General features: G+C 31.4%; 1 protein-coding gene across 1 annotated transcript; it reads right to left on the reverse strand.

Annotated features, from left to right (window-relative positions):
* Window positions 1-8856: 8856 nt before the first annotated feature.
* LOC128647484 (zinc finger BED domain-containing protein 6-like) lies at window positions 8857-17525 on the reverse strand. Its single transcript, XM_053700269.1, has 4 exons — window positions 17478-17525; window positions 9281-12835; window positions 9066-9181; window positions 8857-8949 (listed from the first exon to the last, which is right to left on the reverse strand). Exon 2 carries the CDS (start codon window positions 12697-12699, stop codon window positions 9679-9681), a length of 3021 nt encoding a protein of 1006 aa, XP_053556244.1. The 5' UTR covers window positions 12700-12835; window positions 17478-17525; the 3' UTR covers window positions 8857-8949; window positions 9066-9181; window positions 9281-9678.
* Window positions 17526-17818: the final 293 nt, after the last annotated feature.

Here is a 17818-nt window from a genome sequence, read left to right on the forward strand (position 1 = left end):
AACTGGGTCCAACAATCATCTACAATCATTACCGAGCACCGACATCATAAGCCTGCAAGATATCATATTGTGGACTCTAAAGGGTGAGATTACCTGCACAGCATGCCAGGTATATATCCACCTAATGTATGAATCTGACAAGTAAGATCTGTGTGTACTAAACTGTGCTCCTAACATTTCACAGCGGGACTCTGAAAGTTTTGATAGTGGCTGTCCACTACTATTTTTACTGAACTACTAATCATAACTTTTAAGAAATAAATTGAAACTACAAATTGTGACCGCAAAAAGACTATTACCTTTAACTATAGGTACAGCTAAGATACAAAACAACTTTTAAGTGATAAATTGAAACTACATTTTTGGGACGCTAAAAGACTATTAGCTTTAACTATAGGTACAGCTAAAGATACCAAAACGCCTACCTATTTGACATGCTTTTTTTTTTAAAAAAAAAGGTAATTCTCTATAATGATCCATTGGATTAATTATTTTAAGAAAGGAATCATTTTATGTCGATCAAGACTTTTTAAATTCTGGGCTCTCTCTCTTTTATATATGAATTTTGCAACCAAATTCATTAAGTTGGTTTGATGTAGACATTCTTTCATTTGATTGTCTTATTTTATTTTGTTTGTCCATGCATTATTAAAAAAGCTAAATCTACCAAAAATATTTTTTATATGCTTAATTTTTTTTCTGCTTCCTTTTATCAAGTGTTATTCGTTTATCATCTTTTTATATTAAATCAATCTATGTTTTTATAGCTAATTCTCCTATTGTGGTTTATTTGTATATTATCATCACACATTACTTTATATTGATTGTGTAAGAATTTTATAATTATTACTTATTATCATCAAATTTTGTTATTACTTTTACCCATAGTTTTTAATACTTAAAGCTATTGTAGCGCTACTTTTAATTTATTCTATCACTTATCATATTAATTTTATGTGACTTGCAGTTTGCAAAATGAATGCATTACTTTCAATATATATATATATACACACACACGTACACTACCAACACACTCTGACACATATTTTATACACACTATGGGAGCTGCCTCAGATTGGGTTTATTCTTGTCTGCTTTGAGCTGCAACAACTCTGTGGGTGGTGCTGGACGCTGGTGCTCGCGGGTCGCGGCTCATAGGAAATACTAGTCATGGTGAGCAATGGATCTAAGCAGACCTGTAGTGCTCACTCACTGCCTCTCTCCATAACTTAACAAGTGAATAAAATATATGTATTTGTTATTTAGAAATATTAATTGTTTGTATTCATTCAGTTTTGACCGCATATGGCCAGTGCCCCTGACTGCACGTCCCTGCTACCTAGGTATCTAGTTTTACTTTTCAGAAAAAGATTATCAAGCGATATTTTATGTACATTTCCTAAATAAAAGTACATTAAATGGGAAACCTATTTTAAATTGCTGCACTCATTAAAGGGCGTCTCACATTGTCCTCATGAATTTTTATGTGTTTAATTATATCTCTTATTCTAAACTCTGTTGTCTTTTCTCTACTTTACACGCACACACTCTGTCTCATACACAGACATACACAAAAAAACGAAACAAAAACAAATAAATCAAAAACAATCCCTTTTATGTGTTAGTTAAAGCAGTTTGCCTTGACAATTTCTTTGCAGGGAATGGTATATTTATTATTTAACCCTAAATTTGTCACTGTTCAGACAGAGCAAAAGTTTTAAGTTCTCTAGTTACTTCTACTGTACTGACATTGTTTTCTCTGGGTATCTTTGTTGAAATTAAGTAGGAATAAAAGCTCAGGAGTGTGCACGTCTCTTGATCACTAAATGGCAGCAGTCTTGCAAGAATGAATTGAAACAGCACTGGATGTCAGCAGTCTGCACTATTTCCTGCCATTTAGGGGCCCAGAATGCCTTGCCTCTACCTAGGTATCTTGTTTTCAACATAGATTATCAAGCGATATTTGTTGTACATTTCCTAAATCGAATTTAATCGGAAACTTATTGAAAATTGCTGCGCTCTGTAGTTGGGCGTCACTCATTATGCATATGAAATTGAAGGCTTTTATATCTTTTTTTTGTGGTTTGGTACGGTAAGTACTAGGTACATTATTAATTTAAAATGAATCACATGATCACCTTGCTAACTTGGAAGTTTTTCTAACACCAAGGATGGCATGATTTAGGCCAAACATTTCACCCCCAATAATTTAAAACAAAAGGTGTACAATTGTATATTTAAAAAGAAATTAATGTTGAAAAATTTTCAAATCTTTATCTAATCAACAATTTGAAGTTTAATTTTGACATTATCTTTTTAATGCTTGACACACCTTTTTAAAAGCCTCTCTCTTAAAATGCACATGGTATTGTGCCATCCATGCCACCATGGTAGTTTACTTTTGAAACATGCCGAGAATGGAATGGATTTTTAATTCCCCTGTAAATTTGCTTCCTTCCAGTTATCCTTTTTAGGAATCTGAGAAGAATACTTTGCAATTGATTATGGTCTGTAATAGCGGACCTCTTAAAGGGACATCACATGCTATTTAAAAACAGCTAATAATAAATTAATTAATTGTTTTAAGGATTGTGCAAGTTCAATTTTAACATTGAAGATTGCATCTAAATGTGCAGTGCACATCACAAATACTCAGCCTGAGTCTTGCTAATTGACTTAGTTATTGATCATCTTTAAGATTAACAGAATATATAAAAAGATGAGCTAATCAAAAAAAGAAATATTACACAAAACCAGTGAATAAACACTGCAGTGCACAAATACACATTTACTGAGTGAAATATTTAATAAATGTTCAAAATTGTTCATTCTCAGACAGTCACACAGCACAGAGATGAAGCAGTTACAAGTTGGTTCCTTTTTTTTTCTTGTAGACAAGAAATATTTAGACATATTATCTCTAAAGTAAAATAAAACAGCTATTGATAATTGTATTGACAAATTTTTGTTCATTGAAGATAATCAAATCAGTCACGCTTGACTTTAGTCTCTGTCTCACCCACAGCTCTTGTGTCAAACTAAATTTTATTGTAAGATTAAGAAAATCTATACCTTGTATAGAAATTAGTGACCACAAAAAAAATACATTTTCTAACTTTGAAAAAGAAAAAAAAAAAAAGATCCGAAAGTAATGTTTTTTAGTCTATTATAATATTAAAAAAGGTGAAATGTGTTGAGATATAAAAATACATCAACCATAGGCAGCCCGTTTCGCCATCTTTGTGCCTCATTCATTTTCCAAAATTTTATTTTTTGTATGGTTGATGTTCAACTCAACTCAAGCATTTCATCTTTTTGAGATTTTATATCTATATTTAAAATTAAAATACTCAATTCCTCATTTATTCCTTAAAACTTCAGAATCTTATGATATGATGATCATTGATAGAGGATCACATGTGAAATAATCTACCATAGGTGGTATTTTTTAATCGGGTTACTATACTAACCTTCCTCTATAACCAACCATTTAAAGGGACATGAAACCTTTCTTTTGTAATGTCCTTTTTATATTTCACAAGTATTTATCATAAATATTTTTTTTTTACATTTTAAACATTGATACTTAGTAATATTTAATTGGAGGAGGCTCATATGGGCCAAACAGGCTGTCTATGGCTGGTGATGTTAATCACTCAAATTACACATTGAGTGAAATAATTAACCTACGCCATACTGACGAGCCCCAAGATAGGGCGAAACAGTCTTATTTCATTCATAACCCCCCTCTATTAAATTACTGTAGTTGATTAGGTAGGTTACTATGGAGGCAGGGGTGTATATTTTGGCCTTGGCAAACAAGGCCCTTGCCTAGGGCAGCATATATGTGAGCGGTGCAGTAGATTTGTTGTGGCTATATTTCATAGAGTTATTTTAGAAGTATTATACAGGTATCTAATGAGAGACTTAGTTTACGAAACTTAAAATCAAGGGAGTATAATAAGAGAGGTAACTCTGAACCTTTCTTTTATTCGAATAGCTATTACATTTAGTTTTCTTGCATTTATAACACTCAGCATTGTGCTTGCAAACTATTGAATCTGAGTTTTTCTACATATATTGTAGTAATAGTTGTGTATTTGTATGTGTGAGTGTATATATTTATATATATGTGTGTGTGTGTGCACGTGCGCATGTGTGACAGTGTCTATGTGCATAACTTTGTATGTGTCTGTGATTATGTAGGTCACTCTCTGTGCAAGTGTTTTGCAAGCTCTGGTGGACGTTTACTTTGGAAATACTATTCCAAATAAAAAAAAAAATTCCAAAAAATGCCTAAGACCTTGGGGGGGCTCAGCAGAATTTTGAGTGCCTAGGGCTGCACAAAATCTAAATACGCCAATGCACATTGCATGTTGGTGTTAGAAGAACACTGTTGCCCATGAATAAATACAATTACCTTAAAGGGACACTGAACCAAATTTTTTTCTTTTGTGATTCAGATAGAGCATACAATTTTAAGCTACTTTCTAATTTACTTCTATTATCAAATGTTCTTCATTTTCTTGGTATGTTTATTTTAAATTACAACAATGTAAGTTTAGATGCCGGCTAATTTTTGGTGAACAACCTGGGTTGTTCTTGCCGATTGGTGGACAAATTCATCCACCAATTGAAAAGTGCTGTCCACAGGTATGAACCAAAAAAAAAGTTTAGATACTTTATTTTCCAAAAAAAGATAGCAAGAGAACAAAGACAAATCAGAAATTGAATCACGAAAGAAAAAATTTGTGTTCAGTGTCCCTTTAACACTATCAAATTTCGAGTTGTGAATTATAAATTTTGAACTATACTTTAATAGCAATAATAATATACATCTTAATTTTTTTTTCAACAATAAAGTTGTTTCATCAAAAAAGTGTATTCTTTATTGTCTTATTTTTTCGAATAAAATAAGTGTTTTTATTTGTGTTAGCTATTTGATTTATTTATATGACCCTCATAGTTATCATAACTGAAATAATAGAGAAAATAAAGATATACAACTGTTCTTAGTATTTATATATTATTTTATTTTTAATAATCAATAAACACTTGAAAAAATTCTCCACAATCCTCCCCACAACACCAATAATTGGCATGAATAATTATTTTTATATAGAGATGGAAGAATATTGTCAGCAGCAGCAGTAAGCAGCATTTTTCGAAAAATACAGAAACTGATTTGTTTTCAGCTCAGTTCCATCAGCAGTCTGTAGATTAATTTGTAGTCCATAAACAAAGCATTTGTAATTGTTGCTCTTAATTTTGTAAATAAACAGTCAAACAAAGGCCAGATTTAGCAAATCTGAAAGTATCTTCCCGTTTCTAGCACAACTCCAGCAGTACAGAAATGAAGCATTTGTAGACTAGTTGGTGCTCCTTAATTTTGTAAATACACAGACAAACAAAGGCCAGACTTAGAAATCAGAAAGGATCCTGTTCTCAGCACAACTCCAGCAGTACTGAAACGAAAACTCCAGCAGTACAGAAACGAAGCACTTGTAGTCAGTGCTCCTCAATTTTTTAAATACACAGACAAACAAAGCACAGACTTATAAATCAGAAAGGAACCTGTATAATAAAGAAAAACAGAGATTCATTAAGTAAACAGTACAAATAACACATGCAAACCTATCTAAAACAAAGCAACTGCATTTAAGGGGTGTACAATACTAATAACTATATTATTACCTTTCAGTGATGGAAAATGCCTTTTATAAAATTGTACCAACTCTCAGCAGCAGCAAAAGCAGCAATTATTAAATACACAGTCAAATAAGGGTCGGCTTTAGAATTCTGAAAGGATCCTGTATAATAAAGAAAAACACAGAGTTTCATTAAGTAAACAGTAGACAAAAATAACACATGCAAACCTAGGTATAAGAAAGACAATTCATTAAAGGGGTGTGCAATACTAATAACTAAATTATTACCTTTCAGAGATGGAAAATGCCTTTTATAAAATTGTACCAACTCTCAGCAGCAGGAAAAGCAGCAATTATTAAATACACAGTCAAATAAGGGTCGGCTTTAGAATTCTGAAAGGATCCTGTATAATAAAGAAAAACACAGAGTTTCATTAAGTAAACAGTAGACAAAAATAACACATGCAAACCTAGGTATAAGAAAGACAATTCATTAAAGGGGTGTGCAATACTAATAACTAAATTATTACCTTTCAGAGATGGAAAATGCCTTTTATAAAATTGTACCAACTCTCAGCAGCAGGAAAAGCAGCAATTATTAAATACACAGTCAAATAAGGGTCGGCTTTAGAATTCTGAAAGGATCCTGTATAATAAAGAAAAACACAGAGTTTCATTAAGTAAACAGTAGACAAAAATAACACATGCAAACCTAGGTATAAGAATGACAATTCATTAAAGGGGTGTGCAATACTAATAACTAAATTATTACCTTTCAGAGATGGAAAATGCCTTTTATAAAATTGTACCAACTCTCAGCAGCAGGAAAAGCAGCAATTATTAAATACACAGTCAAATAAGGGTCGGCTTTAGAATTCTGAAAGGATCCTGTATAATAAAGAAAAACACAGAGTTTCATTAAGTAAACAGTAGACAAAAATAACACATGCAAACCTAGGTATAAGAAAGACAATTCATTAAAGGGGTGTGCAATACTAATAACTAAATTATTACCTTTCAGAGATGGAAAATGCCTTTTATAAAATTGTACCAACTCTCAGCAGCAGGAAAAGCAGCAATTATTAAATACACAGTCAAATAAGGGTCGGCTTTAGAATTCTGAAAGGATCCTGTATAATAAAGAAAAACACAGAGTTTCATTAAGTAAACAGTAGACAAAAATAACACATGCAAACCTAGGTATAAGAAAGACAATTCATTAAAGGGGTGTGCAATACTAATAACTAAATTATTACCTTTCAGAGATGGAAAATGCCTTTTATAAAATTGTACCAACTCTCAGCAGCAGGAAAAGCAGCAATTATTAAATACACAGTCAAATAAGGGTCGGCTTTAGAATTCTGAAAGGATCCTGTATAATAAAGAAAAACACAGAGTTTCATTAAGTAAACAGTAGACAAAAATAACACATGCAAACCTAGGTATAAGAAAGACAATTCATTAAAGGGGTGTGCAATACTAATAACTAAATTATTACCTTTCAGAGATGGAAAATGCCTTTTATAAAATTGTACCAACTCTCAGCAGCAGGAAAAGCAGCAATTATTAAATACACAGTCAAATAAGGGTCGGCTTTAGAATTCTGAAAGGATCCTGTATAATAAAGAAAAACACAGAGTTTCATTAAGTAAACAGTAGACAAAAATAACACATGCAAACCTAGGTATAAGAAAGACAATTCATTAAAGGGGTGTGCAATACTAATAACTAAATTATTACCTTTCAGAGATGGAAAATGCCTTTTATAAAATTGTACCAACTCTCAGCAGCAGGAAAAGCAGCAATTATTAAATACACAGTCAAATAAGGGTCGGCTTTAGAATTCTGAAAGGATCCTGTATAATAAAGAAAAACACAGAGTTTCATTAAGTAAACAGTAGACAAAAATAACACATGCAAACCTAGGTATAAGAAAGACAATTCATTAAAGGGGTGTGCAATACTAATAACTAAATTATTACCTTTCAGAGATGGAAAATGCCTTTTATAAAATTGTACCAACTCTCAGCAGCAGGAAAAGCAGCAATTATTAAATACACAGTCAAATAAGGGTCGGCTTTAGAATTCTGAAAGGATCCTGTATAATAAAGAAAAACACAGAGTTTCATTAAGTAAACAGTAGACAAAAATAACACATGCAAACCTAGGTATAAGAAAGACAATTCATTAAAGGGGTGTGCAATACTAATAACTAAATTATTACCTTTCAGAGATGGAAAATGCCTTTTATAAAATTGTACCAACTCTCAGCAGCAGGAAAAGCAGCAATTATTAAATACACAGTCAAATAAGGGTCGGCTTTAGAATTCTGAAAGGATCCTGTATAATAAAGAAAAACACAGAGTTTCATTAAGTAAACAGTAGACAAAAATAACACATGCAAACCTAGGTATAAGAAAGACAATTCATTAAAGGGGTGTGCAATACTAATAACTAAATTATTACCTTTCAGAGATGGAAAATGCCTTTTATAAAATTGTACCAACTCTCAGCAGCAGGAAAAGCAGCAATTATTAAATACACAGTCAAATAAGGGTCGGCTTTAGAATTCTGAAAGGATCCTGTATAATAAAGAAAAACACAGAGTTTCATTAAGTAAACAGTAGACAAAAATAACACATGCAAACCTAGGTATAAGAAAGACAATTCATTAAAGGGGTGTGCAATACTAATAACTAAATTATTACCTTTCAGAGATGGAAAATGCCTTTTATAAAATTGTACCAACTCTCAGCAGCAGGAAAAGCAGCAATTATTAAATACACAGTCAAATAAGGGTCGGCTTTAGAATTCTGAAAGGATCCTGTATAATAAAGAAAAACACAGAGTTTCATTAAGTAAACAGTAGACAAAAATAACACATGCAAACCTAGGTAAAAGAAAGACAATTCATTAAAGGGGTGTGCAATACTAATAACTAAATTATTACCTTTCAGAGATGGAAAATGCCTTTTATAAAATTGTACCAACTCTCAGCAGCAGGAAAAGCAGCAATTATTAAATACACAGTCAAATAAGGGTCGGCTTTAGAATTCTGAAAGGATCCTGTATAATAAAGAAAAACACAGAGTTTCATTAAGTAAACAGTAGACAAAAATAACACATGCAAACCTATGTAAAAGAAAGCCAATGTATTAAAGGGGTATGCAATAATAATAACTATATACCTTTCAGAGATGGAGAATGCCTTTTAGAAAATTGTACCAACTCGCAACAGCAGCAACTGCAGTTATTAAATACACAGTCAAATAAGAGACGGCTTTAGAATTCTGAATGGATCCTGTATAAAAAAGAAAAACAGAATAATTAAGTTAACAATACACAAAAATAACATAAAAAACTTAGTAAAAGAAAGTCAATGAATTAAAGGGGTATGCAATACTAATAACTATATACCTTTCAGAGATGGAAAATTCCTTTGAGAAAATTGTACCAACTCTCAACAGCAACAGCAGTTATTAAATACACAGTCAAATAAGGGCCAGGCCCGGCATTAGAATTCTGAAAGGATCCTGTATAATATCAAAAAATAAAACAGGTTATTTAAGTAAATAAAACAGTAGACAAAAAATTTTTTAAAAGTTAAATTAGATTTATAACCACATTCCTACCTTAGAGAGCTTGTGGAGCATTCAGCAGGAGAAGTCCTCTTCTTTAAAGAAACCCTTTGTTTTGCGCCATTTTTTAAAAATATTCGCAAGGTGATGATGGTAGATTTTTCATGTTCTTTTTTTTAAAAAAGAAATACTATAATTTGCAGAAATAGCAGCAGCACTAGCAACATCAACTGTAGATTATGAATGCTAAATATCATATAACATTAAATTCTAGTAGTACAAGACACTGTTTATCTGATTCGAAATCCAGCAGCAGTAGCAGTAGGTAGCGGTAGGACAGCCGAAGAAGCAGTAAAAGGACATAAAAAATAAAAATGATCTTTTATACTTTGATTTTTAAAAAAATAATTTTTATATTTTATATCCTTTTAAAAAAAATTTTTGGGGGAGGTTTACATATTTGTATCCACCGCAAACACAATTGGTCTTTGTTCTGAGGGATCATCGTCGTCTGTATCACTGCTGCCGGTAGTGTTTTGTCTGATAGCCTCCAACTGATGTTGTTCTGGTATCCAGTGTTGATTCATTTTGAGAAATGTTAAACGGTCAACATTTACACTAGATAGTCTATTTCGATGATCAGTCACAACACTACCAGCAGCACTAAACACACGCTCTGACTGAACACTCGTTGGGGGACAACTTAAATATTGAAAGGCAATATGTGACAATTCAGGCCATAATATTTTTTTGGATTTCCAGTAACTCAATGGGTCAGAACGAGGCTCTATAAAAGTGTTATCCAACATATATGCAGTTACCATTTGCACTGCAGAACACTGATTGTCTTCATGTAATCTTGCATCTTGACCTGTAGCCATAATGCCATATTTGCCAAAAAGACCCCACAATGAGTTAGTGGAATTACCGCCGCACACTGAATTGTCAGATATTGAGTCAGACTCAGAACTGTTACAATCTGGGAAAGAAGTCCGACCACTACCAGTGCAACTGCTGCTAGACTGATTTGTAGAGTTGTTTGAGTTTGCTCGCCGATTAATTTCAATTTCTTGCTTTACTTTGTAGATGAGTACTCCCTTGCATCTCTCAACCGTATGTTCTTTTCCATCAACAAAATTATACATCTGACCTTTAAAACGTGGGTCCAACAGAGTAGCAAGAAGGTACTCATCTCTTTTTTTGATGGAGATGATCCTTGGATCTTTCAACAAACACAAAATTAATTTTCTTCCAAGCTGAGCAAGATCAAACAACTCTATATCATTCTCATCTTCAGCAGAATCAGATAAACAGTTATCTTGCACTTGATGCAAGGAACTCAGTCTAGTTTCAAGAAGCGAAATTAATGGAAGGACCTGACTAAGGCTTGCATCTTGTTCACTTACCATTAATGTTGCCTCTTTAAACGGCTGAAGAACCTTGCACACATCACTCATAAGATGCCACTGTGCCGAAGTCAAATGGACTCCATCTAATGTTTTTCTTAAAGTCATAAGGTATTCAATTATTGCCTTTCGTTGTTCATAAAGGCGTTGAAGCATGTCAAACGTGCTATTCCATCGCGTAGAAACATCAATTATGAGTTGATGGCGTGGCAAATTATTGTTTTCTTGTAATGTTAGTAACGAATTTTGGGCATGGTAGGAACGGTGGAAATGCGAGCATATCTTTCGTGAAGCATTCAACATGTCATGAATATGTGTTGAATCTGAAAGAAATTTGTTAACAACCAAATTTAATATATGTGCAAAACAAGGCACATGTATCATTTGTCCATTCTTGAGTGCACAAACAATGTTAGAGCCATTGTCTGAAGACACAAAACCAACCGTGAGGCTGCGTGGCAAAAAACAATCATTTATTACTTCATTCAGCTTATCAAGAATATTAGCTGCATTGTGATTCTTTCGTTCAAAACTATTCATGCACAGTGTTGCATGCTTACGATAAGATATGCGTCGCATTGGCCTTGAGGAAACATACTCATTAGAGTCATTACTTACGGCAAATGATACCCAATGTGCAGTCACAGTCATATAGTCTGCACCCTGTGGACTTGTCCACATGTCAGTTGTAATATGAACTTTGTTACACTCTGACATTTCTAATTGTTTGCCAACATTTTGTAAAACAATTTTATGAATTTCTGGAACACCTTTTCGTGAAAAATAATGACGACTCGGGATTTGCCAACGGGGAACCACTGATTGCATTAATTCCCGAAAGCCTTGACCTTCAACAAATTTAAAAGGAAGCATATCGATTGCAAGCATTTTTGCAACTTTAAAATTAATTTGGCAAACACGTTCATGGTTTGGGGGATATTTTTGACCACTCTCAAAAGCAACTTGTAAAGTACTCTGTCGCTTAGACACTGCTGTACTCCCAGAACTTGGCAATAAATTTGATAAAAGTTGATTGCTGCTGCTGCATGAACTTCTACTGGTGTTATTAAAGCCATCATCATTGGCAGTAGGTGGTAGCATAACATTAGTATTTCTTTCTGTGGATAAAGCAAGATTTTTATTTAAATATCTGTCCCATATCACTTTATGTCTACTATTCATATGAGACCGCAAGGAAGTGGTTCCCAAATTACTTCCTGCTTTTCCTCGACTTATTTTTTTATTACATATTTTACATGTTGCTTTACTTTGATCTATTTTATCGACAGAATAAAAATTCCAAACTACACTACCACCTACTGCACTACTACGTGACCTGGGAGTCATAATGGATGATGATGATGGAATTTCCATTACAGCAGCGCCAGCTGCTCTTATTTCACAAGTTGCAACTTGTGGTGGTGTAGCATCTAGTGGTTCAATTGTGGGAATTTTTCTTTGTTTGGCCCCGTTGGCAGCATTAGAATGAATTCTATCTGACTGTGACTGCAACATTGGTGACTCTTTGGATGGAATAGCACGTTTGAGATGCTTTTGGAACAGTGGATACGTAGAAGTGATGGTGCAAGGTGGATTTGGTTCCTCAATGATACTACAATCTGAATCATCAGAATCACAATCGAGATTTGGAGTATACACAGATCCTTCAGATATAAAATCTTCAAATTCAAATTCAGAATTATTTTCATTTTCTACAGAGATGCTGCTACTGCTGCTGCTATTCCTTCCGGAAGTTTCCATAGTTATTTCAAGATCAACTCCATTATCACCTGCTGGTTCTCTGGGTAATTCATTAATAGAAGTGGAATTTTCTAATGCTGCTTCCTGCAAGCACTGCTGCTCTGCATGTTCAGATCCAATTGGGGGATTTTTTTTCTTCAAAAATGCATGAATTGCCATTCTTTGACGACCACTGCGTGTGGTTCCGGACACTTTGTTTTCTTTAACTACTTCAACTGCATCATTATTGGTCTCCATTTGCTTTTGCTGCTGTTGACTGCTGCTGCTGGAAGCTGAAATCATTCTTCTTGCAACTTTTTTTGGCATCTTGGTAGATTCCAATTAAAGAAGACACTGCTTTAATTTTATTGAATAATAAAATTTGATGAGTAACAAAATGCTATTGCACGTCTGTGTCGTTATTTCTTGCTGCTACTGCTGCTGCTGTATAAATCTTCTCACTCTATAATTAACAATGATTTAACTTAGGATAAAACATACATATACACCCAAATAATACATATATATATAATACATATAACATTACATATATGTCTAGTATGCAAACCAAAGTTAATAGAAATGTATTACATTTTTGTATAGTCTACTGACTATGTGATTTTGAATGTTCTTGATTGACAAAGCAGATTAGAACTATATAGTTGGTAAAACTTGTAGTGTAGTATACGTGAGTGTGTGTGTATGTATGTGAGTGAGTGTGTGTATGAGTGTGTGTGTGTGGTTGTATGAGTCTGTGTATGAGATTGTGTGTGTATGAGAGAGTGTGTGTATGAGAGTATGTGTGTATGGGATTGTGTGTGTATGGGATTGTGTGTGTATGAGTGCGTGTGTGCGAGAGTATGTGTGTGCATGAGATTCTGTGTGTGTGTTGTATCAGTGTTTGTGTATTAGAGTGTGTGTGTGTGTAAGAGTGTGTGTGTATGAGAGTATGTATGTATGAGTGTGTCTGAAAGTGTGTGTGTATGAGAGTGTGTGTATGAGATTGTGTGTGTGTATGAGAATGTGTGTGTATGACTGTATGTGCGTGTGTACGTGTACTTATGCAATTTTAATAAATACATTACAAGCGGGGAGGGGTCTCATTTCAAACATTTAGCCAAATGGGAGACGAACTGTCTTAGACTTTGATAACTAAGATAAAAAATTTGAATTCTAATTTTAATTAGAAATAAAACCATCTTATGTATTATAGTTAGTAATGGAATGGTGTTAAAATTCGAATTTTAACACTTCTAGTATTAACTATAATAGCTAAGATGTGTTAATTTCGAAATAAAATTCGAATTTTAACACCACTAGTAACCATTATAGATAAGATGTGCTAATTTAGAATTAAAATTCGAATTCGAATTTTACATCTTTGCTATTGTTTTAAATTCGCAATTAACATAATGATACATACAATTCGAAAATAAAACAATAACTATAATAAAGATGTAAAATTCGAATTCGAAATGAACATATGTATTATAGTTAATAGTGTTGTTAAAATTCGAATTTTAATTCGAAATCAACACCTCTATCATTTAATAGTTATACTATGTGATGGAGGTGTTGGTTTCGAATTAAAATTCGAATATTAACACTACTTGTAACTATAATAGATAAGTTATGCTAATTTAGAATTAAAATTCGAATTTTACATCTTTGCGATAGTTTTAAATTCGAAATTAAAATAATGTTACATACAATTCGAAAATAAAACAATAAGTATAATAAATATATAAAATTCGAATTCGAAATCAACACTTCTATCATTTAATAGTTATAGAAAGTAAATGAAGTGTTGATTTCGAATTAAAATTCGAATATTAACAGTACTTGTAACTATAATAGATAAGATGTGCTAATTTCGAATTAAAATTCGAATTCGAATTTTACAACTTTGCAATACTTTGAAATTCGAAATTAACATAATGTTACATACAATTCGAAAATAAAACAATAAGTATAATAAATAGGTAAAATTCGAATTCGAAATGAACTTATCTATTATAGTTAATAGTGCTGTTAAAATTCGATTTTTAATTCGAAATCAACACTTCTATCATTTAATAGTTATAGAAAGTAAAGGAAGGGTTGATTTCGAATTAAAATTCGAATATTTACAGTACTTGTAACTATAATAGATAAGATGTGCTAATTTCGAATTAAAATTCGAATTCTACAACTTTGCAATAGTTTGAAATTCGAAATTAACATAATGTTACATACAATTCGAAAATAAAACAATAAGTATAATAAATAGGTAAAATTCGAATTCGAAATGAACATATCTATTATAGTTAATAGTGCTGTTAAAATTCGAATTTTAATTCGAAATCAACAGTTCTATCATTTAATAGTTATAGAAAGTAAAGGAAGTGTTAATTTCGAATTAAAATTCGAATATTAACAGTAAATGTAACTATAATAGATAAGATGTGCTAATTTCGAAATAAAATTCGAATTCGAATTTTACATCTTTGCAATAGTTTTAAATTCGAAATTAACATAATGTTACATACAATTCGAAACTAAAACAATAACTATAAGAAAGATGTAAAATTAGAATTCGAAATGAATATATGTATTATAGTTAATAGTTTTGTTAAAATTCGAATTTTAATTCGAAATCAACACCTCTATCATTTAATTGTTAGATTAAGTGATGGAGGTGTTGGTTTCGAATTAAAATTCGAATTTTAACAGCACAAGTAACTATAATAGATAAGATGTGTTAATTTCGAATTAAAATTCGAATTCGAATTTTACACTATCCTTATTGTTTTAAATTCGAAATTAACACAATACATACAATTCGATAATAAAACATAACTATAACAAATATGTAAAATTCGAATTCGAAATGAACATATCTATTATAGTTAATAGTGCTGTTAAAATTCGAATTTTAATTCGAAATCAACACTTCTATCATTTAATAGTTATAGAAAGTAAAGGAAGTGTTAATTTCGAATTAAAATTCGAATATTAACAGTAAATGTAACTATAATAGATAAGATGTGCTAATTTCGAAATAAAATTCGAATTCGAATTTTACATCTTTGCAATAGTTTTAAATTCGAAATTAACATAATGTTACATACAATTCGAAACTAAAACAATAACTATAATAAAGATGTAAAATTAGAATTCGAAATGAATATATGTATTATAGTTAATAGTTTTGTTAAAATTCGAATTTTAATTCGAAATCAACACCTCTATCATTTAATTGTTAGATTAAGTGATGGAGGTGTTGGTTTCGAATTAAAATTCGAATTTTAACAGCACAAGTAACTATAATAGATAAGATGTGTTAATTTCGAATTAAAATTCGAATTCGAATTTTACACTATCCTTATTGTTTTAAATTCGAAATTAACACAATACATACAATTCGATAATAAAACATAACTATAACAAATATGTAAAATTCGAATTCGAAATGAACATATCTATTATAGTTAATAGTTGTGTTAAAATTCGATTTTTAATTCGAAATCAACACCTGTTGGTTTCGAATTAAAAATCGAATTTTAACAGCACTAGTAGCTATAATAGATAAGATGTGTTAATTTCGAATAAAATTTCGAATTTTACATCTTTGCTATAGTTTTAAATTAGAAAATAATACAATAATACATACAAATCGAAAATAAAACAATAACTATAACAAATATGTAAAATTCGAAATTAACATATCTAATATAGTTAATAGTTGTGTTAAAATTCGAATTTTAATTCGAAATCAAGACCTCTATCACTTCATATAGTCATATAAAGTGATATGTGTTGATTTCGATTTTAAATTCGAATGTTAACACCTTTAGTAATTAATAATAGAGAAGATAGTTCATTTAGAATTAAAAATCGAATTTTACATCTTTAATAGTTAATAATTCGAAATTAACACAATAATAACTGAAATTCAAATTTTAAAAAATTAAACACATCTATCACTTGATATAACTACTATATTGGCCTTAAATTCGACATGAACTCTATAACTATAAAACATATAACATTTGAAAATAACACCATCATAACTTTATTAAAGGGACATGAAACCCACATTTTTTCTTTCATGATTCAGAAAGAGCATGTGATTTTAAACTACTTTATAATTACTTCTATGATCTAATTTGCTTCATTCTCTTGATATCCTTTGCTGAAAAGTATATCTAGATAGCATCTGTAGCTGCTGATTGGTTGCTGCACATAGATGCTTCGTGTGATTGGTTCACCCATGTGCATTACTATATCTTCAAAAAAGATATCTAAAGAATGAAGCAAATTAGCTAATAGAAGGAAATTGGAATGTTGTTTAAAACTTTGAATTTCAAATAGAAAAAAATACAATACAATACAATCTACATAGGTAAATATAGCACTACAGCATTATCAACTCATCAAAATGCAAAGCCAAAAAAATGCATACCATTTTTAAAAAAAAATGAAAAAATCCAATTAAAAAAAAAAAAAATATTAAAATAAGATTTTTACATTACAGTACATAATTATACATATCAGAGTTCAAAAATCTCAAATAAAATTGAGTATATATACAATACATATAAATTAGAACCTAGTCAGCATCACTGGCTGCCAAATTGCCAATGCCCAATTCCATACTACAACGCAGGACTAGCAGCACAGTAAAAAAACAACAACACTACATTACAACAATTACAACATCTCTATGATGAACATCAGTACTTCTCAACCACAGTCCTCAAGTTAACCTAGGCTAGTAGTAAGCTATCTTTATAACGTCTTAAAAGGATTGTCTAGTCAAAATTAAAGTTTGCTGATTCAGACAGAGGCAGAGCATGCAATTTTAAGCAACTTTCAATTTTACTCCTATTATCAATGTTTCTCAATTCTCTTGGTAAAAGTGAAAGAAATATCTGAATCATGAAAAAAAAAAAAAAAATCTGTTTCATATCACTTTAACTGGAGTACAGGTAAAATAATCAGTAACCATGTTAACTAAATTGGCCCTCACCTTAGGTACTGATTATTTCACCAGTGCTCTAGTTAAGACAGCATGACAATATGGGCTGTATTTTGCCTATAAAAATAAATAGACCGCATATTACCTCCACAAATATTGATGAAATTGATTGAAGATGAAGATAACAAATGAGTCTTCTTACGGTGTGCAGTCCACCCTCCACAGTTGTGTAATGTGTCCACACAAAATTCAAAAAAAAGATGCCACAGGAGCAAATAGATAATAGTATATAGAAAAAAATTGGTATCCAAATAATCCAACACGAGTACACGACCACAAAACCAGTACGTCCTTCTCCAAAACTAAACCTTTCAAATGAAATGTTAAGAGCTACATCTATTTATAACATTTACATATGGGAGGGAATAACTTGATTTAAATATTTAAATTCGAATATTAAATAATTCGAATTCGAATATTACATTT

The sequence above is a fragment of the Bombina bombina genome, chromosome 2 (genome assembly GCF_027579735.1).
Source record: "Bombina bombina isolate aBomBom1 chromosome 2, aBomBom1.pri, whole genome shotgun sequence".
NCBI classification, from domain to species: domain Eukaryota; kingdom Metazoa; phylum Chordata; class Amphibia; order Anura; family Bombinatoridae; genus Bombina; species Bombina bombina.